Here is a 22,130-nt window from a genome sequence, read left to right on the forward strand (position 1 = left end):
GTGTTCGTTATGATCAATAATTTTGATTGGGGCTCCCTTCGATTTATACTTCGATTCGTATAATACTTCACCGGTTATCGTTGTAACGGTTATTGGAAATCTCAGCGATGTTTCTAATCTCGCTATGTCGCTGATGGTTGCTCCACGCTCTTTTACGGTTAGTTCCCACTGGTTGATTTTGCTACGTCGTAAATCAGTCAATTTGTTTCCTCGACATGCATTTGTAAAATGCTCTATTATTCGTTCTGCTACACAATTTATCCCAGTTGACTGTTTCATCGGTTTCAGTTTTCCGATATCAGGTTTCTTATTTAACGGGTATATTCCATAAACAACTGCTGTTTCAGGATACGCTCGTTCATAGTATGGTCTGTCAACTCCGGTTAACAGCCCCGGCTTGGAGTCGCGGCTGACAGTGACTGTTTTCATGTCGCTGAGAACTGGTTCAAATTTATCACGTATGATCCAATCGCCTGATTCCACCCGGACAATAAATTTTACTCTGAAGAAATATCTTTTACCGTCAAGTTGTGATATTATCATTGCTGCGCGGTTGTCGTTCATGGTAGCATCAACAACACCATCAATTCGAAATGTTGACCAACTATGAGATGCACCATCACGCTTGAATTCATTGATACAATCGCGTATTTTATTCAACAGGGTTTTATCGTTTATTAACGCTTTTGGTGTGTCCTTGAGGACTCTATCGAGATTGAACTTAATATTTTTCCAGGGCTTAATTACTGCTAATCTCTCAAACTCATCCATATAATTAAAACAAGTATTTAAATGAAAGAATATAGTATAATGAATCACTGCAAATGGTTGATGATTGGGTCGATAACCCCGTGCAATAAATCATGTAGAGGTGAATTCTGCGGGTATCATTTACAAAGCGTTCGTAATGGTTCTCTTGGCCCTCTCCCGTGCTTGGTTTGCCACGTCGGTGTAAGAGGAAAATCACAGTTATGTATTAATTGTGGCGGAAAGCGATACAGGGAACTAAAACGCTATTATGACAAGCGAATTAAAAACGCCGTCATTGACCCCACCGCCGATTTCGTCATTAAAACCCCCCAAGACTACGTTGAAAGATTCATAATTAAACCAAATAATAAATTAGACAAATAGTATTATTATACAAATGGACCAAGAATTTCAGCCGCATCCTGTGTTCGTCAGTTACGAGGCGTCTCGCGACGGCATTGTTAGAAACCGCAAACTGAAGAAGCCGGTTGGTACCGTAAATAATCACGGGTATTTAATGTTTGGTGCCGGAAAGAAGAAATATCTCTGTCACAGAATCATCTATGAATGTTTTCACGGATTAATCGAGAATGGGCTTGTTATTGATCATATTAATAATAATAAGACTGATAATTCTCTTACAAACTTGCAAGCCATCTCTCAGAGTGAAAATAGTAAAAAAGGCCAAACCGGTAAATACCCAAAGAAAGCAAAACCCGTAAAGTCATTTGATACAACAACTCACGAGGAAAAAATATTTCAGTCGATGAATGAAGCCAGTAGATACTTTGACATTTGTATCGCCTCAATACGAAAAGTAGCAGAACGAGTATATCAAACAGCAATCTCAAAAAAGACCGGGCATAGAATTCGATTTTCATATGTAGATACGAAGTCACCGGCGCCTATGGCGCTGACGAGGTCACGTCTAACGAATTATTAAACACCTCGGGATTGATACACGGGGTTTCATTTTTCTTTTTATTAATATTTTTGATATTAGAAACAAGATGTTTTATAAGAATAATGAATATCGAAGACATCAATAATATATTAGCCGAGATTTCAAAATTAAAAAATCAAGGAATTGAATTATCTGATGGTCTCGACAGTGAAAAAATATTATCCGATTATGAAATTATTAACGAACAATCGAAACGGGGGCGTTTTACCCTGGCCCGCGAGTATTTTTTTATAAAACGATTACAACATACGATCAATGAAAACTTGTACCACAATGACGCAAATGCATTCATTGGACTATTCACTGCCGTTGAAATAATACGAAAAAAACTTGGACGTGTTTATGAACGACGCAGGGAGATTTCTAGTAAAATCAAAAACATTAGAAGAATTATAGACGGAGCCTCCGGCGAGAAATTAGAAATTGCTTCGCAATTGCAATAATGGTAGGTGAATCACTTACTACTCGGCTAGCCAGAGAGCGGCTAGCAGCGCTTAAAAAGTTCATACCGTTACGAGACAGGGTCCGAGAACAACTTCAAACGCGGCAGCAAATGCAAACTGATTTTACTGTTGGAAGCGAACAACTCTTTGCCCCGGTAACTAAAGCGACCAAAGATGTTACGGCGGCAACTGTACCCGTTCTTGGTGCGCTTGAAAAGATAGCGGCTCAGACCGAACAAACAAAAAGGTCTTTAGAAACACTTCCTGCAAAAATAGCGGCTGCTACAACACGGAGGCCACCACCACTCGCTATAACCGAACCACAAGAACCTTATGTTACAATGGCCGATGAAGAAGAACTAGGTGCTACTGCGAAAGAACCAGAAGAAGAAATACCCGAAGAAACACCAGAAGAAGAAATACCGGAAGAAAAAGAGGGGAATATACCCCGTATTGTACTCAAGAAGAGCACAATAGATGAAATTAGAGGCTTCAGCAGCAGGGAAGAATTAATTAATTTTACTGCCAACAATTTTGCTAAGAGCATACGAGATAAGAAGCATATCAATAGCGGTTACGAGAAAAATATAAAGTCGTTAAAGGACTGGGCAAGAATAGTGTATTTAGCAAGTAAACATAAAGATGCATTACCACATCGTAGTAAATCCGATTACGACGCATTCCACAAGGAAGTTAAGAGTATAACACCAAAAAAAGGAAAAGGATACCCTGTTGGTAAAGAATCCTACGGCGTTACCTGCCCTAATAGTGTTCTCAGTGATATATCACGGCTGGAAGTACTAATTGGAGGAAAACGAGCCGGAAATAACTCTACGGAAATAATCAATGAGGCCGCTGATATTTGCAAGCGTTTATTTGCAGGCGGTATTATGGACATTAATGTATATCGAACGCTCATAGACGAACTCGTGGATGATTAATTGGAAAACTGGTGTTTTTAATAAGGATGATCATACACTACAACCATGATAAACCAGTACTCGTCTACGTGGTAAACTCGCGATTGCCTGTTTACCGCGCGTACTATGGAGATGGTCTCGGTAGCACCATTGCGGGGTTATTTACAAGAATGGCTCCAAAAGTAGCGCCGTTAGCCAAACAATTAGGAATGAAGGCTATTGATGTTATTCGTGATAAGGGTATTAGTGCTATTGGAGATGTTGCCGGAAAGGTGCTTTCAGCCGCGCGGGACAAACTAATGTCATTGGTGAGGAGAAAAAAACAGAAACCACCGGTAATGCCATCAACGACAGTGATGCCTGCAAATGTCAGTAAAGTAATAAATAACGCCGTGGAAGAAAAATTAGAGTCGTTGGCGACGACTCAGTCGTTGGCGACTTCGCCATCCGCCGATGCGGCAACCAACGCGCTCATGAACGCGATAGCGGGGAGTGGTTTAAATTCAAAGAATTTACGACGAAAACGACGTTGATGGATTTCAATTGAAAACATCAACATGATAAATAATAGAATGTTTGCGCGAACCGCTGATCCCGCGTTTGATATGGACGCCCCAGTGCGCAGGGATGATTCTGTCCGTGATTATCAATTTTATTCTTATTATGCAGCGCAACCCGACCTACGATCGCGAATTGAACTTCAAGTCCAAGATACCAGTAAATACTTTCTGCCGTGTGAAGCGTTTATCGAAATTGAGGGAGAACTCGTGACAAATGCTGCCGATAATGCACCATACGCAGATGACCATCGTGTTCGAGTTGGCTTCGTCAACAACGGTATCATGGCGTTATTTGAGAGCGCCAGATATCTTATTGACGGGCGAGAAATTGAATCAATAGAACGCGAGGTTGATGTTGCAACGACGATAATTGGGTTAGCGAGATACTCGGATGATTATACAAGATCGGCGGGCCCATCTATGATGTTTGCGAAGGACACCACCAATAACGCTGACCATATTCAGTACATCAACGTGCTAGTGGAAAAAGATACCGCAGTTGACCAGGTTGAAGCAAATAACCCAGACCGCAGAGTAAAACCAGTCGCTAATTTCAATATTATAAAAAGCACCAACAATGATTACAATCTAGGATTCGCAGCACGAGTAGGAATGTTGCAAGGACCACGCCGACAGTTTTCATGCGCGATTCCACTCCATCACATATTCGGATTCTGCAGAAATGTCAGAAAAGTTGTCTATGGGGCTAAGCATACAATCGCGCTGACGCGAAGGGGCGATGATAACAATGCAATATGGCATGCTGCTGGCGTCGCTGCCGGTAAAGTCGTTTTAACTAAAATGGCATTGTGGATGCCGGTGCTGACTCCATCAGTTACCACGGAAGCACAATTGTTATCATTTATGGAACAGGGAGGGAAATCGTTGTTGAGTTGGCTAGCGGTAACAACTGATGCTAAAGAGGATAACGTCGCCGATGCGTTTACATGGCACCTGGCGTCAAAACAGGGTGTTTCAGCCCCGCGTCATATATTCATAGCGCTGCAGAATAGGGAACGATTGGGTAGTCAAGAACGCAGCCATATGATATTTGATCAATTAGGAGTCAGGGATGTTTCGCTGAGAATAAACGGACAACAGGAACCATCCGAGGACATACAGCTTAATTACGGTGACAACCATATCGCACGTGTGTATCATCGATTGCTGTCGTATATGGGTCGTGATCAAAACGTCGACACTGGTTTGCAAATATCACAACTTGATTTTAAAAACCTGTATCCGATTTATTATTTTTCGTTGGAGCATCTTGATTTAACGAGACAATCCGTCGTTGATATACACTTCCGAGCTCGTATAGCCCCGGGTGGTGTTAATTACAGAGCGGTTGCTGTCATTCTCAGCGATAAATCAATGCTGCTAGAAGGTGTTGGTGGACGAATGAGAATCATTGATGCACCAGTAGAAAACATGTAATTGAAAACACAAACGCGTTTACAATAAATGTCGTATAGTGTCGTCAGTGTAGAGTTGACTGATGGTCAAGTCAAGAAATTACGATCAAAGTCGGCTAAACAATGCGGGACCACAATAACGCTGAAGCCGTCGCAGATGGCAGGTGGTAATCATAAGATATCGTTGACGGCGCGTCAAATAAAACATTTCAATGATGCGATGAAGAATAAAAAGGGTGTTCAAATAGATTTTTCAGCCGCAGCAATTAAAAACATGGAAAAGACCGGTGGGATATTTCCGCTGTTAGCTGCGATTCCGGCATTGATTGCCGCGGCCGCACCAGCAGTGGCTAAGGCGGCGGCGTTAGGAGCCGTTGGTACCGCGGCGGGGATGGCATTGAAGAAGGCAACCGGGAAAGGCTACAAAAAAAAACGACCCGTGGCCGGAAAGGGTCTAAGACTACCGGGAACCCCGTATTCATGGTACTCGGGAAAGGGTCTAAGACTACCAGGAACCGTTTATTGACTCGGGAGTCAATGACTCCTGAGTCTATGACTCCAATGTCTAATTTTGATTTAATAGACGCCGCAAACGCGCTAGCGATAAAAAACTTCAGAGGTGTTTTTATGAGGGATCAATTGCCGGCGGCACCAAGGAATATTGAAACCGGCATAATTAACCTCGATGGGTCCTCCGGAGCGGGAACTCATTGGGTTGCGTACGCGATTGATCCGCGCGCGATCGTCTATTTTGATTCATACGGGTTAGCCCCGCCGAAAGAGTTCATGCGGTATATCCGGGCGTGTTCAGCCCGGGCGTGTTCAGCCCGGGTTTTTTATTCCACGCTGCCAACACAGCAATTGAGTGACCCACCGATATGTGGCCGTGAGGTATTGAACGTACTCGCGGCGATTTCATCATCGCGGAAACCACCTCATGTGGTTGTAAACGAATACACTAGTGGGGTCGTAGAAGCTCAACGGATTTTAGAGAATAACATTTACAATAACGATGATTGATATTTGGGGACGACCGGTTTCGGCGCTGAAAGAATCCACGGAAACGGCCGCCGCCGACATAAAAAAACTAATTGAGGATGAAATCGCTGATACGTTGAACTTAACCAGTGTTGACCCAGATGAAATAGTTGTATTTCAAGACCGCCAGGGTAAATTGAAATCTAGTAATGTGTCGCTAAATGACGTTTTATTACGACAGCGTGATGCCGCCGAGAACACCATCGCGTTGTATACCGGCGACGGACTACTCAAACCGGGTAGACATATAGTGGAGATAGAGAATACGATAGAATTAATCCAAGACGGTGTTATAAGGTTGAATAGATCAATAATCGAACTCGAAGGGCATGTGAAAGTAACTATCGATAGATTTTTTGGGTACCCGATAGTATTCGAACCAAATCTTGCAACAATAAAAAATACTATTTTGGAGTTTACGACGCTGTCGGGCCAATTTTACACGTTACGAAAAAATGTTAACAGGATCGATGACAACTTTGATAAATTCCTTGGTAAAAAAAATACCAAGCCGGATGAAATCACAATAACTATAAATGATATCACTGCGTATGGACAGGAAATAGAAACAATCAAAACTGATGTTGAAGCGAACAAAAAGGGTGTGGACGCGCATGAACGGGAAATAGAAATAATCGGCGCTAATGTTGCAACGATCATAAATAATGTAGACTCGCATGGACGGAAAATAGAAACAATCAAAACTGATGTTACAACGATCATAAATAATATGGACGCGCATACACAGGAAATAGGAACAATCAAAACTGATGTTGAAGCGAACAAAAAGGGTGTGGACGCGCATACACAGGAAATAGGAACAATCAAAACTGATGTTGAAGCGAACAAAAAAAATGTAGACGCGTATTGGCGGGGAATAGGATTAATCAAAACTGATGTTGCAGCGAACAAAAAAGGTATAGACGTACATACATATGAAATAGGAACAATCAAACTTGATGTTGCAGCGAACAAAAAAAGTATGACCGAGAATACACGGGAAATAGAAACAATCAAAACTAATGTTGCAACGAACAAGAATAATATAGACGCGCATTGGCAGGAAGTAGGAATAATCAGAACTGATGTTGAAGCGATTAAAGACGGGCTACCGAGAGTAGCAGAGCAATTCGAAAAAATAAAAATCCCTCATGAGAACATCATCAACACAGTATACACAATTCGGCATGGATCATTCGATTGGACTCCTACACAGAATACAGTAAATATCACCGCAACTGTTAAGGGCATTTATCGATTGACACTGGTTTCAATGATGCAGTTTAATATATTATCGTCGAGTTCATCCGGGTTTAACAATACAATATCAACAATTATAGACAAGAACGCAACTGAACAGTTTACAATTTATGCCGTTGATAGAAATCTAGCCCGGGCAAACATTACATGGTATGTGGAATTTGCAGCGAATCTAAGTAATTAAAAACACTAGCTCTTTTAAAATAAAAATGACCACCAAGGAAGTTGAATCAGAGGTATCACCGACGTCACATCAATATCGATTCGATACCGCAAAAGAATTTTCCGCGAACTTGAAAACGCTTTCCGAACAATACCGTGTAAAAATAAAAAAATACCGTCGTAAAATAACCGCCATCGACGCGGTCGTGTACTCGGTGTCGGGTATAGTAGCTGGCGCCGGTGTTATTTTATCCACGGTGACCACGATAACCCCAATCGCTGTTCCAATCGCTGTCTCCGCGATGACAACAGTTGCTGGAGTTGCCAACGCAATCACTAGGAAGATATCATCGTGTTTTCAGAAAAAACTCAACGAGTATACAGTAAAACATCAAATAGTATCCGACGCATACTCGAAATTATCCGGGTTGATCTCGTTATCGATTGATAATTTGTTCGTATCCGATGTTGAATTCTCCACGATGGTCCAGTTATATAGCTCCGCGATGTCAAAAATCGAGGATTTTCAACTGGAAGCCGAAACCACCTGGTTGTTAAAATTAGACACTAAAAACAACGAATAATAATAATGTCGCTGAACCCCGAAGGGTCTCAATTACTTCAGCGGATCGCGGAGAACACCACTCCGGTACAAACAAGTATGATATCGATAACATCAACGAAACCCGAATTCAGTGTGAACTTCCCATCACCGGTTCCAGTAAAGGAAATAGCGCTGGCAAAATTGCGAGTATATCACAGTTGGCCTAATATCCGAGCGGACGCATTTAACGGACAACAACCTAATAACTCGCTGGTTTTTGCACGGACAAATAAACCCGATGGGACCCCAAACTGGGAGGAGGTTACAATACCAACTGGGTCATACCAAATAGAGCAAATCAATAAAGAATTTCAACGCAGGATAAAATCGATCACAGGAAAGGAATCAAAAATCGCTATTACGGTTCATGAACCGACGTTATCGTCGACGATTGAAATAAGCACACCGGGGTATATGGTTGATATTTATAACAGTTCAATAAGAACCATACTAGGATGGCCTGAGAATCCACCCGCGGACACCCCCCCATCAACTATCCTCAGACACGATAACGGAGATGGTGGTAGGCATATTGCTCCATACAACGTAAATATTGCATCGGTGATAGCGATTAATCTAGTGTGTGATGCTATTGAAGGAAGTTATCAGGTGGATACCAAGCAATCAAATCAAGCTCAACAGGGGTATATCCTTTATTCGTTTTCACCAACAGCCCCTCCGGGATTTTTGATCATTGAGAGTCCGATTAATCCGGTCTATATGCGATGCCATGATCGGTTTTTAACGAGAATTAATTTTAAAATTACCGATCAGTCAAATAACCTAATTGATCTGCAAGAGGAGGAGTTAGTGATCACTCTGTTTGTAAGATCATTGTAAATAACCACTTAGCAGCAGAGGGGGCGATGACATCGACGCGGTCGTCGATGTGCTTACCGGACGCTGACGACGCTGGGGATCGGCGCGCAGAAGGTGTTAATTAAACCAAATGACGACGCGACGATCCCCCAACGACGTCGTCGTTTTTTTTTTACCAGGCGCTGACGACACTAGATCGTTGAGTTGCAGAAAGTAATAATTAAGCAAAATAACGATTGGACAAAATGTCCGATTCGCCCCCTCTGCTGCTTTGGGTAAGGCACTGTACACTATATATTACTATTATACATGTATGTGTTTGGGTAAGGCACTTTACACTATATATTATTATTATACATGAATGTCTTTGGGTAAGCCACATTATACTATATATTATTATACAACCATGGTATGTCTTTGGGTAAGGCACTTTACACTATATTATTATTATTATAATTATAATGTGTCACTATTCCTTCATGACATGATTATGTCACTATACCTTCATGACATGATTATGTCACTATCCCTTCATGACATGACTATGTCACCATCCCTTCATGACATAACTATATCACTATCCCTTGATGACTTGACTATGTCACTATCCCTTCATAACGTGACTATATCACTATCCCTCCATGCCATAACTATGTCACTATCCTTCATGACAAGATTATGTCACAATCCCTTCATGACATGACTATGTCACTATCGCTTCATAACGTGACTATATCACTATCCCTTCATGACATGACTATGTCACTATCCTTCATGGCATGATTATGTCACTATCCCTTCATGACATGATGATGTCACTATCCCTTCATGACATGACTATGTCACTATCCTTCATGACATGATTATGTCACTATCCCTTCATGACATGACTATGTCACCATCCCTTCATGACATGATTATGTCACTATACCTTCATGACATGGCTATGTCACTATCTCTTCATGAGATGACTAAGTCTGTTTTTTATTGGAATGTTCTTATCTTGTGCACTACATTTTTGATGTTATTTTAAAGGTGCTGTGGATTATCCAAATGGAATAGAAACTGAAAAAACAAAATGAGTACAAAAAAAATGAAAAAGCAAGGATTTAAAAATAGTAAGAGGCAAGAAAATGAGGGTATACTGTGCTAGTAAGTGAATCAAAATGAGGGTGTACTGTGCTAGGAAGTGAATCAGAGGAGGGAGTACTGTGCTGTGATCTGCCAATAAAAAATGAGGGAGAACTGTGCTGGGAACTGCAATCAAATGAGGGACCACAGTGCTGGGAACTGCAACTGAAACGAGGGACAACTGTGCTGGGAACTGCCATCAAAATAAAGGAGCACTATTGTGAGATCTGCAATGAAAATGTGGGATCATTGTGCTGTGAACTGCAATACAAATATGGGAAATACTGTGTTGGGAACTGCATTCAAACTGAGGAACCACTATTCAAGGATGAGGGGACACTATGCCAGGAAATACAATCAAAATGAGGGAGCACCCTGCCAGGAACTGCATTCAAAATGAGGGAGTACTGCAACCAGGCACTGAAATCAAAATGAGTAAGTACCATGCTAGGAACTGCAAACAAAATAAGGGAACACTGTGCCAGGAACTGCAATCAAAATGAGTGAATACTGTGCCAGCAACTTGAATCAAAATGAAGGAGTACTGTGCCAGGAACTGCAATCAAAATGTGTATTGTGCCAGAACTGCAATCAAAATAAAGAAGTACTGTGCCAGGAACTGCAATCAGAATGAGGTAGCAATGTGGCAGGAACTGCAATCAAAATGAGGAAGTACCCTGCCAGGAACTGCAATCAAAATGAGGTAGCACTGTGGCAGGAACTGCAATCAAAATGAAGGAGCCCGTTGCCAGAAACTCCAATCAAAATGAGGGGGAGTTCTGTGCCAGGAACTGCAATCAAAATGAGGGGGTACTGTGCCAGAAACTGCAGTCAAAATTTGGGGGAGTACCGTGTTAGGAACTGCAGTCAAAATTAGAGAGTACTGTGCCAGGAACTGCAATCAAAATGAAGGTAAGCACTGTACCAGGAACTGCAATCAAAATGAAGGATTACTGTGCCAGGAACTGCAATAAAATGAGGGAGCATTGTGCCAGGAACTGCAATCCAAATGATTTGTTAGAGCTAACTATAATACTTACTGGCATTTATGAACAACTACAATCATTCTCTCCCTCTGTGAACTGTAACGTAATGTAAGCTGAATACGTCCACGACCAAATTCACTGCCTGAACTGCAATGAGAAATAAAATTGTGTCAATCCACAAAAGACAGCTATGTCGGTTATGACAACAAACAGATAGATAAGCAGAAAGATTATACAACAGAGTCAACAAATTCGGTGTAGTTTTGTAACCTGCCTATTGTAAGAAGGTGATGTAAACTGGAATGTGATAAACTTTAGTCTGTCCTTTAAGGCACAGTTAAAGAATTATATACATAGCAGATATGCAAAGTAAGCAGTGCAAAATTTGTCTGATAGAATACTCATTCTGCCAACACAATATAGTCTCTCAAAACAGGTGCTCTTTCAGCACAGATTGTTATTACATTTAAAAAAATAGATGCATACATTAAAATCTGGTCTGGAGATCACATAACTTTTGATTAGCATTTTAGATTGATTTCCAATATCAGCCAATCAGAAATGACTTTCAAAAGGACATACCACCCTTGATAACACAAACCTGGATAACTCATAAACCTGCATACAATGTGGGGTCACAGGCATAGAGTCCATTTTTAAATAGAAAATACCAAAAGAATTTGCCCAAATTTGTTGAATGTGAAAAACATTGTGATCAAAATGGGTAAATGAAACTTTGATATTTCACTCATTTCAAAATGCAGTTAGTGCCGATACAAATGTGAACAAAATTCTTAGTACACTGCAAATAATAATATCTGACAATATTTAAATGTCAGAAATGCCCACTGGTGGCAGTATTTCAATTTTATTTAACCCCATGTGCTGCAATTACGCATCATGAGGTAGTACCCTACTTATGAGTTCTGTAATATTGATGACATTTATGATACATTCAAGTGGGTGGTATCAAAGATCTAGTTCTGCAACATCAACATCAAAACCAGCATCTTTTATACACCTAAGCATCCTGGTATACAAAAATCTCATGGAAACACAAGTGTTTGGATGCATTCAGTAATCCCCCAAATTCATTTCCTACCACTATTTCAAGCAAAAAACAAAGAAATCTCCATGGATCAATGAGTTAGAAATAAATACCAATTAAATAAGTTTTGTCTAATGAAAGTCATGTTTAATTTTTTAATTTAGTTTCAGTACAATCATCTTATATGCCTTCTTGTAATTAGTTTGATTCTTGTAATCAGCATGATTCTTGTAATTAGCATGATAATGTAATTAGCACGATAATGCAAAGCAGGTCTGATTTTAATAGACTGTAACAACACAACAAATATTTCAACATGTCAGACATTAAAACATGGTCAGCACATAATCAGGTTCTCACAGAAATGCTTGCAGACAAAACGCTGTAATGAAATACACATGGAGACATTGCATTTATGATGACTGTACTGAACGCTGTGATGAAATACACACGGGGACATTGCATTTATGATGACTGTACTGAACACTGTGATGAAATACACATGGGGACATTGCATTTATGATGACTGTACTGAACACTGTGATGAAATACACATGCAGACATTGGATTTATGATGACTACTGAATGCTGTGATGAAAAACACATGGAGACATTGCATTTATGATGACTGTACTGAACACTGTGATGAAATACACATGCAGACATTGGATTTATGATGACTACTGAATGCTGTGATGAAAAACACATGGAGACATTGCATTTATGATGACTGTACTGAACGCTGTGATGAAATACACATGGGGACATTGCATTTATGATGACTGTACTGAATGTTGTGATGAAATACACATGGGGACATTGCATTTATGATGACTACTGAATGCTGTGATGAAATACACACGGGGGCATTGCATTTATGATGACTGTACTGAATGCTGTGATGAAATACACACGGGGACATTGCATTTATGATGACTGTACTGAACGCTGTGATGAAATACACATGGGGACATTACATTTATGATGACTGTACTGAACGCTGTGATGAAATACACATGGGGACATTGCATTTATGATGACTGTATTGAATGCTGTGATGAAATACACATGGGGACATAGCATTTATGATGACTGTACTGAACTAAATTAAAGCCTAGAACTAAAACAAGAATTTTACCTATCAAAACTGGTTAATTGGTATTTATTTATTTAAGTCTTGGTGCCAGTAGGCATTAGTGACATTTGCATTGACCAAAATTTGTCATCAAATATAGTTATTTACAGTGAAAAAAGAAAACTTATCATACGGCTTCTTATTTAATGTTGAGAATCTCATGATACTGATTAAAATTTCTGGGTCCTGGTCATGTACAGGGCAGGCACTGCATTTACCCTGGTCATGCACAGGGCAGGCACTGCATTTACCCTGATTATGTACAGGGTAGGCACTGCATTTACCCTGATTATGTACAGGGCAGTCACTGCATTTACCCTGATTATGTACAGGGCAGGCACTGCATTTACCCTAATCATGTACAGGGTAGGTACTGCATTTACCCTGATTATGTACAGAGTAGGCACTGATTATGTACAGGGCAGGCACTGCATTTACCCCGATTATGTACAGGGCAGGCAATGCATTTACCCTGATCATGTACAGCGTAGGCACTGCATTTACCCTGATCATGTACAGGGTAGGCACTGCATTTACCCTGATTATGTACAGGGCAGGCACTGCATTTACCCTGATCATGTACAGGGCAGGCACTGCATTTACCCTGATTGTGTACAGGGTTACCCTGATCATGTACAGGGTAGGCACTGCATTTACCCTGATTATGTACAGGGCAGGCACTGCATTTACCCTGAACATGTACAGGGCAGGCACTGAATTTACCCTGATCGTGTACAGGGTAGGCACTGTGTTGATTATTTTCATGTACAGGGTAGGCACTGTGTTGATCCTTTTCATGTACAGCATAGGCACTGTGTTTATCCTTTTCATGTATAGGGTGGGCACTGCATTTATTATTTTCATGTACAGCACTGACACTGTGGGTAGGCACTGTGTTTATCCTTTCCATGTACAGGGTAGACACTGTGTTTATCCTTTTCATGTACAGGGTGGGCACTGCATTTATTATTTTCATGTACAGGGTAGGCACTGTGTTTATCCTTTTCATGTACAAGTTAGGCACTGCATTTATTATTTTCATATACAGGGTTGGCACTGTGTTTATCTTTTCATGTATAGGGTTGACACTGTGTTTATTCTTTACATGTACAGGGTAGGCACTGTGTTTATCCTTTTCATGTACAGGGTTGGCACTGTGTTTATCCTTTTCATGTACAGGGTTAGCACTGTGTTTATTCTTTTCATTGGCACTGTGTTTATTGTTTTCATTTACATGGTAGGCACTGTGTTTATTCTTTTTATTTACACAGTAGGCACCGTGTTTATTCTTTTCATTTACACGGTAGGCACTGTGTTTATCCTTTTCATATACAGGATTGGCACTGTGTTTATTCTTTTCAGGTATAGGGTTGACACTGTGTTTATCCTTTTCATGTACAGGGTAGGCACTGTGTTTATTCTTTTCATTTACACAGTAGGCACTGTGTTTATCCTTTTCATGTACAGGGTGGGCACTGCATTTATTATTTTCATATACAGGGTTGGCACTGTGTTTATCCTTTTCATGTATAGGGTTGACACTGTGTTTATCCTTTACATGTACAGGGTAGGCACTGTGTTTATCCTTTTCATGTACAGGGTTGGCACTGTGTTTATCCTTTTCATGTACAGAGTGGGCACTGCATTTATTATTTTCATATACAGGGTTGGCACTGTGTTTATCCTTTTCATGTATAGGGTTGACACTGTGTTTATCCTTTACATGTACAGGGTAGGCACTGTGTTTATCCTTTTCATGTACAGGGTAGGCACTGTGTTTATAATTTTCATGTACAGGGTGGGCACTGTGTTTATCCTTTTCATGTACAGGGTTGGCACTGTGTTTATCGTTTCCATGTACAGGGTAGGCACTGTGTTTATCCTTTCCATGTACAGGGTAGGCACTGTGTTTATCCTTTCCATGTCCAGGGTAGGCACTGTGTTTATCCTTTCCATGTACAGGGTAGGCATTGTGTTTATCATTTTCATGTACAGGGTTGGCACTGTGTTTATCATTTCCATGTACAGGGTAGGCACTGTGTTTATCACTTCCATGTACAGGGTAGGCACTGTGTTTATCCTTTTCATGTACAGGGTAGGTACTGTGTTTATCCTTTTCATGTACAGGGTAGGCACTGTGTTTATAATTTTCATGTACAGGGTTGGCACTGTGTTTATCCTTTTCATGTACAGGGTTAGCACTGTGTTTATTCTTTTCATTGGCACTGTATTTATTGTTTTCATTTACATGGTAGGCACTGTGTTTATTCTTTTTATTTACACAGTAGGCACTGTGTTTATTCTTTTCATTTACACGGTAGGCACTGTGTTTATCCTTTTCATATACAGGATTGGCACTGTGTTTATTCTTTTCAGGTATAGGGTTGACACTGTGTTTATCCTTTTCATGTACAGGGTAGGCACTATATTTATCCTTTTCATGTACAGAGTTGGCACTGTGTTTATCATTTCCATGTACAGGGTAGGCGCTGTGTTTATCCTTTCCATGTACAGGGTAGGCATTGTGTTTATCATTTTCATGTACAGGGTTGGCACTGTGTTTATCATTTCCATGTACAGGGTTGGCACTGTGTTTATCCATTTCATGTACAGGGTAGGCACTGTGTTTATCCTTTCCATGTACAGGGTAGGCACTATGTTTATCATTTCCATGTACAGGATAGGCACTGTGTTTATCCTTTTCATTATAACATTCATTACACAATACTTGTATGTATATTTACCTGGATTTTCATAATTTGAAAATATTAAATTAAACAATACTCAAATGAAGTGCCATTCAATGATTTTTAACATTAAAGTATATTGCTTCAATTAGTGCATAAAAGTTGCATTAAACGCATTACAACACTTTGTGTTTGATGCAATTAAAGTTCTGGTTTAATTTATATTGCATTTTTCATAAAGCCAGATTGAATTCCCAAGTGATATTTAATAAGTTATCTGCCAGTGCATTTGAACAGATTAAATGTTGGCTCGTAAAGGCAATACCCATGATGTTGCATCAGTTGACAATCTTTTGACACAAATCTGATACTTCTTCAGTGCCTACAACTCCCTGTGCCCATAATTCGTTAACTTGTAACTTGTAAAGGCAGCAACTGCTTCATTTTCCAGCTATCAACCCTTCAATTGAGCCACAAGTATGATACTTGATCTATGCAAGGTTTTGTCCTAATAAGAACTCCTTTTAATCATGTCTCACAATAAACTCTTCTTCAGTTGCAGTTTTTAATAAAATTCACATACTGTATGATAGAATTCACATACTGTATGATAGAATTCACACACTGTATGATAGAATTCACATACTGTATGATAGAATTCACACACTGTATGATAGAATTCACAATTCACATACTGTATGATAAAATTCACATACTGTATGATAGAATTCACACACTGTATGATAGAATTCACATACTGTATGATAAAATTCACTCACTGTATGATAGAATTCACATACTGTATGATAAAATTCACATACTGTATGGTAGAATTCACATACTGTATGATAGAATTAACATACTTTATGATAGAATTCACATACTGTATGATAAAATTCACAGACTGTATGATAAAACTGGCATTAACAAGCTCCATCTCCACATAAAGCATACATATATGACAGTAAAGACGAGGAGTTGGGAGTTAGGCAAAGTTTATGACAACCAAACAATGATGGAGGATTTCAGATCTTTATTTGGTAACTCCGATTATGAGAATGAATTCTTGGGCTTAGTACCAGATGCCATTAGACAGTGACAATTACAGGATACTTTGATTCACAAAAACATTGTCTTAACATTCATTCTTTATTTGTAAGAAGTAACAGAATTAACTTATGGATGGGCAGTGTGAATTCGGTCATTCTGGGCTACTTTTTCTATACTGTTATGTAGCCTATGAGAGAATTCATGGATTTCTATGAATTTTAGTCCATACAGATGGACAAAATGTAAGATGTCAATTTACTTGTGACATATTCCATTCAATAATATAATTCCATTTAGTTTTACTCCAGTTTTCCATCAATCCATCCATCTGTCCATCCATCCATCCAGCTTGGTTTCATTATTTTTCCAACTCACAGATGATAAAACACCTCTTACAGATGGACCTGATTAGCAATGTACACCTTCACTGACAGGAGTCAAAGAGAAATTAGCTTTTTGCTGACCAAAAATGCAGGTAGATTCAAGTTGAGTCAACTTACCACTAAGTATATATAGTATTGCTTCTGATATGTAAATAGTAATTTTCTCACAACATATATTTTATGTGTTGTACACTCAAGTCTATAGTCCATAATACTGTAAGGCACTGAAAAACAGGCTATCTAAAACAAAAAATTGTCTCAATGAAACAGGGAACACAGAACAAAGTCCTTGTGTGCCTTTGATTCCACATCACTAACAGTCAAACCATCTGCCATGAGTGCAAGATAACTCAGATTTGCACAATGAACAATGTACAAAATTAACTCCCTTTCTGACAGTTCAGCAGTTCGATGTGTCCTGATATGATGTTTTATATTTCTGCTTTTAACATATTTTCTCTGTGGGTTCATGATTATCATCAAGCTCAAAAATCTTTTTTTTTTTCAATTTCTTGGTCGGACTTAACTTGGACTTGCCTATACTGTTTGTTTGGAGCAGGTATAGGTTGAAATTACCTGTAAATACATCAGTATTTGTGAAAGGTGACTGAAATCTGGGACAAAAATTAAGAAATTCACTCAGAAAACATCTGGAAATCTTTGTTTTGAACAACAAGATCAGGGTGAATGATGAATCACTCTCTGGAAGCAGTTTAAGCAGTTTAAAGATTGCACTCCTCAAAACACAAGCCCTGCATTCCAAATTTGACCAAAATTTCAAGAGTGCTAGCAAGCTCAGCAAGATGGCATCATTAATAAATGTGAAATTCAATCACCATGAAACTCATCCAGTATCTATGAACAATTGTTTCAGGTTTGATCAAAATCAGATAAAAGAGTGTTAGCAAGTGTTATTACTCTGTGGTCTTACACTATAAATCCAACCAAAATAAAAACCGAACACAACAGTAGTACTGATTCTGCTCAGAATCAGATGTTAAGGCACGAATGAATAATTCTTAGTAAACAAGACTATATACCCCTCTACTTGACCTAGGTCCCAATTAAATTTTCTGAAAATACTCTGTCAACTTATAGGAAATTGATATTCTGGAAGTTTTAAGGTCTGAATCAAGATTCTGTCTTTAACTCAAATTGAAGTAAAGATGTGTACTACCAATAATGATCTGAGCATTTAATCCACAATTTATAGAAAAATATTAGCAATTTATTATGCTATTTACCAAATAAATGTCACTTGTCATGTAACCATTAGCTTGAGTTTGGACAAAGTAAAAGAACAAATACTGATGTACATATTCATTAAGAAAAGCCAACAAAAAATTAAAAATACATAAAACAAGATCACACAATCACGTGCAAGATCAATTTATTAATATACCTGCATCTCGCTCATTATCAAACTTGTACAAGATCCTGATGATATAAGCTTATGTCCCAAGTTTGATCAAAATCTTATCATAAATAAGGCCTTCAGACTGGTAACAATTTCAGCCAATCAAATGCAAGCTTATCTCATTAATATGCATGGAACTCACTCCTCAATGAATCCATCCAAGATCTTGAGTAAAAAAAACTCAATTATATGACAGATCACCTCATTAGTATGCATGGATATTGAATGTGTTTGAGATCTTAATGATATAAGCATATATTTTAGGGCCAATCAAATCAGATCGGAAATACAACCTCCAGAGTTGTAACAAACTCAGCCAATCAGATGCAAGATCATCTGAAGTCAGCCAATCAGATGCAAGATCACCTGAAGTCAGCCAATCAGATGCGAGATAACATGATTAGTGTACAAGGATTTCAACCATTAGTGAACTCCTAAAAAACCCTTGATATACGCATTTATTCCAAGTGTAATCAAAAGTGGTGGGCCATAATATAAGCTCCAATGGCTTTACAGCCAGAGCTAAAACAAACTATAACAAAATCGTTTCTGAAGTAACCACTGCCAGTAAAATCCAGTGAGATAAAACCAACCTTGGTGTGGCAGACTTTCTCTGTCTAACTGCTGAATCGCTCTCATCATGTGATGATGATGCTGGCGGTATTGGCTTTGTGACTGGTTTAACGTCATTCTGCCCCACAGGTGCTGTACTTGAAGTCACATTATTTTCCTGAGAGGCATTCATGCCAGGTGTGGAATTTTTCTCCACTTGCGCTGCAACAGCTGATTTCTGGTCACCTGGTGATTCATTCTCAGGCACAGTGTCTTGTGTGGTCCCCTCGCCATTTTTGGTCAAAAGGTTTTCTGACTCCTCTTGCCAGTCTGCAGTCTTCTCTGTGGTTAGAACCTAGAACAGATCAAGATGTATGCTAAAACATTGTCAGACAACTTTAATTTATTGTAAATGACAGTATTATATACTCTTCATGTGTGTAATAGATTAAACACAAGAAGTTACTGAACAATGTTTTCCCATAAATTAAAGTAGTTCAGCAGTATACATATTTGATAAGGATGTTCTTCATCATAATTTAAGCCACAAAACTTTTTACATTTTGACATATTCCAACTCATCATATTATAATGACATGCAACATTGTACAGATAACTCATCATATTATAATGACATGCAACATTGTACAGATAACTCATCATATTATAATGACATGCAACATTGTACAGATAACTCATCATATTATAATGACATGCAACATTGTACAGATAACTCGTCATATCAGAATCTCATATAATATTTTACATTCTGATGTCATCTAACTCGTCATATCAGAATCTCATATAATATTTTACATTTTGATGTCATCTAACTCGTCATATCAGAATCTCATATAATATTTTACATTCTGATGTCATCTAAATCATCATATCAGAATGTCATATAATATTTTACATTCTGATGTCATCTAACTCGTCATATCAGAATGTGATATAATATTTTACATTTTGATGTCTCTAACTCATCATATTAAAATGACATACAACATTGTACAGATAACTCGTCATATCAGAATGTGATATATTTTACATTCTGATGTCATCTAAATCATCATATCAGAATGTCATATAATATTTTACATTCTGATGTCATCTAACTTGTCATATCAGAATCTCATATAATATTTTACATTCTGATGTCATCTAACTCGTCATATCAGAATGTGATATAATATTTTACATTTTGATGTCATCTAAATCATCATATCAGAATCTCATATAATATTTTACATTTTGATGTCATCTAACTCGTCATATCAGAATGTGATATATTTTACATTCTGATGTCATCTAAATCATCATATCAGAATGTGATATAATATTTTACATTTTGATGTCATCTAACTCGTCATATCAGAATGTGATATAATATTTTACATTTTGATGTCTCTAACTCATCATATTAAAATGACATACAACATTGTACAGATAACTCGTCATATCAGAATGTGATATATTTTACATTCTGATGTCATCTAAATCATCATATCAGAATGTCATATAATATTTTACATTTTGATGTCATCTAACTCATCATATCAGAATCTCATATAATATTTTACATTCTGATGTCATCTAACTCGTCATATCAGAATGTCATATAATATTTTACATTTTGATGTCATCTTACTCATCATATCAGAATCTCATATAATATTTTACATTCTGATGTCATCTAACTCGTCATATCAGAATGTCATATAATATTTTACATTCTGATGTCATCTAACTCGTCATATCACAATGTCATATAATATTTTACATTTTGATGTCATCTAACTCGTCATATCAGAATGTGATATAATATTTTACATTTTGATGTCTCTAACTCATCATATTAAAATGACATACAACATTGTACAGATAACTCGTCATATCAGAATGTGATATATTTTACATTCTGATGTCATCTAAATCATCATATCAGAATGTGATATAATATTTTACATTTTGATGTCATCTAACTCGTCATATCAGAATGTGATATAATATTTTACATTTTGATGTCTCTAACTCATCATATTAAAATGACATACAACATTGTACAGATAACTCGTCATATTAGAATGTGATATATTTTACATTCTGATGTCATCTAAATCATCATATCAGAATGTCATATAATATTTTACATTCTGATGTCCTCTAACTCATCATATCAGAATGTCATATAATATTTTACATTTTGATGTCATCTAACTCGTCATATCAGAATCTCATATAATATTTTACATTCTGATGTCATCTAACTCGTCATATCAGAATGTGATATAATATTTTACATTTTGATGTCATCTAAATCATCATATCAGAATCTCATATAATATTTTACATTTTGATGTCATCTAACTCGTCATATCAGAATGTGATATAATATTTTACATTCTGATGTCATCTAAATCATCATATCAGAATGTGATATAATATTTTACATTTTGATGTCATCTAACTCGTCATATCACAATGTCATATAATATTTTACATTTTGATGTCATCTAACTCGTCATATCAGAATGTGATATAATATTTTACATTTTGATGTCTCTAACTCATCATATTAAAATGACATACAACATTGTACAGATAACTCGTCATATCAGAATGTGATATATTTTACATTCTGATGTCATCTAAATCATCATATCAGAATGTGATATAATATTTTACATTTTGATGTCATCTAACTCGTCATATCAGAATGTGATATAATATTTTACATTTTGATGTCTCTAACTCATCATATTAAAATGACATACAACATTGTACAGATAACTCGTCATATTAG

General features: G+C 37.9%; 1 protein-coding gene across 5 annotated transcripts in view; it reads right to left on the reverse strand.

Moving 5' to 3' along the window:
- Nucleotides 1–22,130, reverse strand: part of LOC149792219 (extended synaptotagmin-2-like) — a 155,442-nt gene that overhangs the window by 32,254 nt on the left and 101,058 nt on the right. For all 5 annotated transcript variants that reach the window (XR_016423527.1, XR_016423529.1, XR_016423528.1 and 2 more), the window contains exons 17-18: nucleotides 19,366–19,679; nucleotides 11,107–11,199 (exon numbers count right to left, since the gene is read on the reverse strand). Coding sequence is in view for 2 of the 5 variants with exons in the window: in XM_089970745.1 (XP_089826871.1) it covers nucleotides 11,107–11,199; nucleotides 19,366–19,679 (407 nt within the window). In the remaining 3 variants the exon portion in view is untranslated. The remainder of the gene's footprint in view (nucleotides 1–11,106; nucleotides 11,200–19,365; nucleotides 19,680–22,130) is intronic.

This window comes from Sinohyriopsis cumingii, chromosome 9 (genome assembly GCF_028554795.1).
Source record: "Sinohyriopsis cumingii isolate HCF-2022 chromosome 9, ASM2855479v2, whole genome shotgun sequence".
Lineage (NCBI taxonomy): Eukaryota > Metazoa > Mollusca > Bivalvia > Unionida > Unionidae > Sinohyriopsis > Sinohyriopsis cumingii.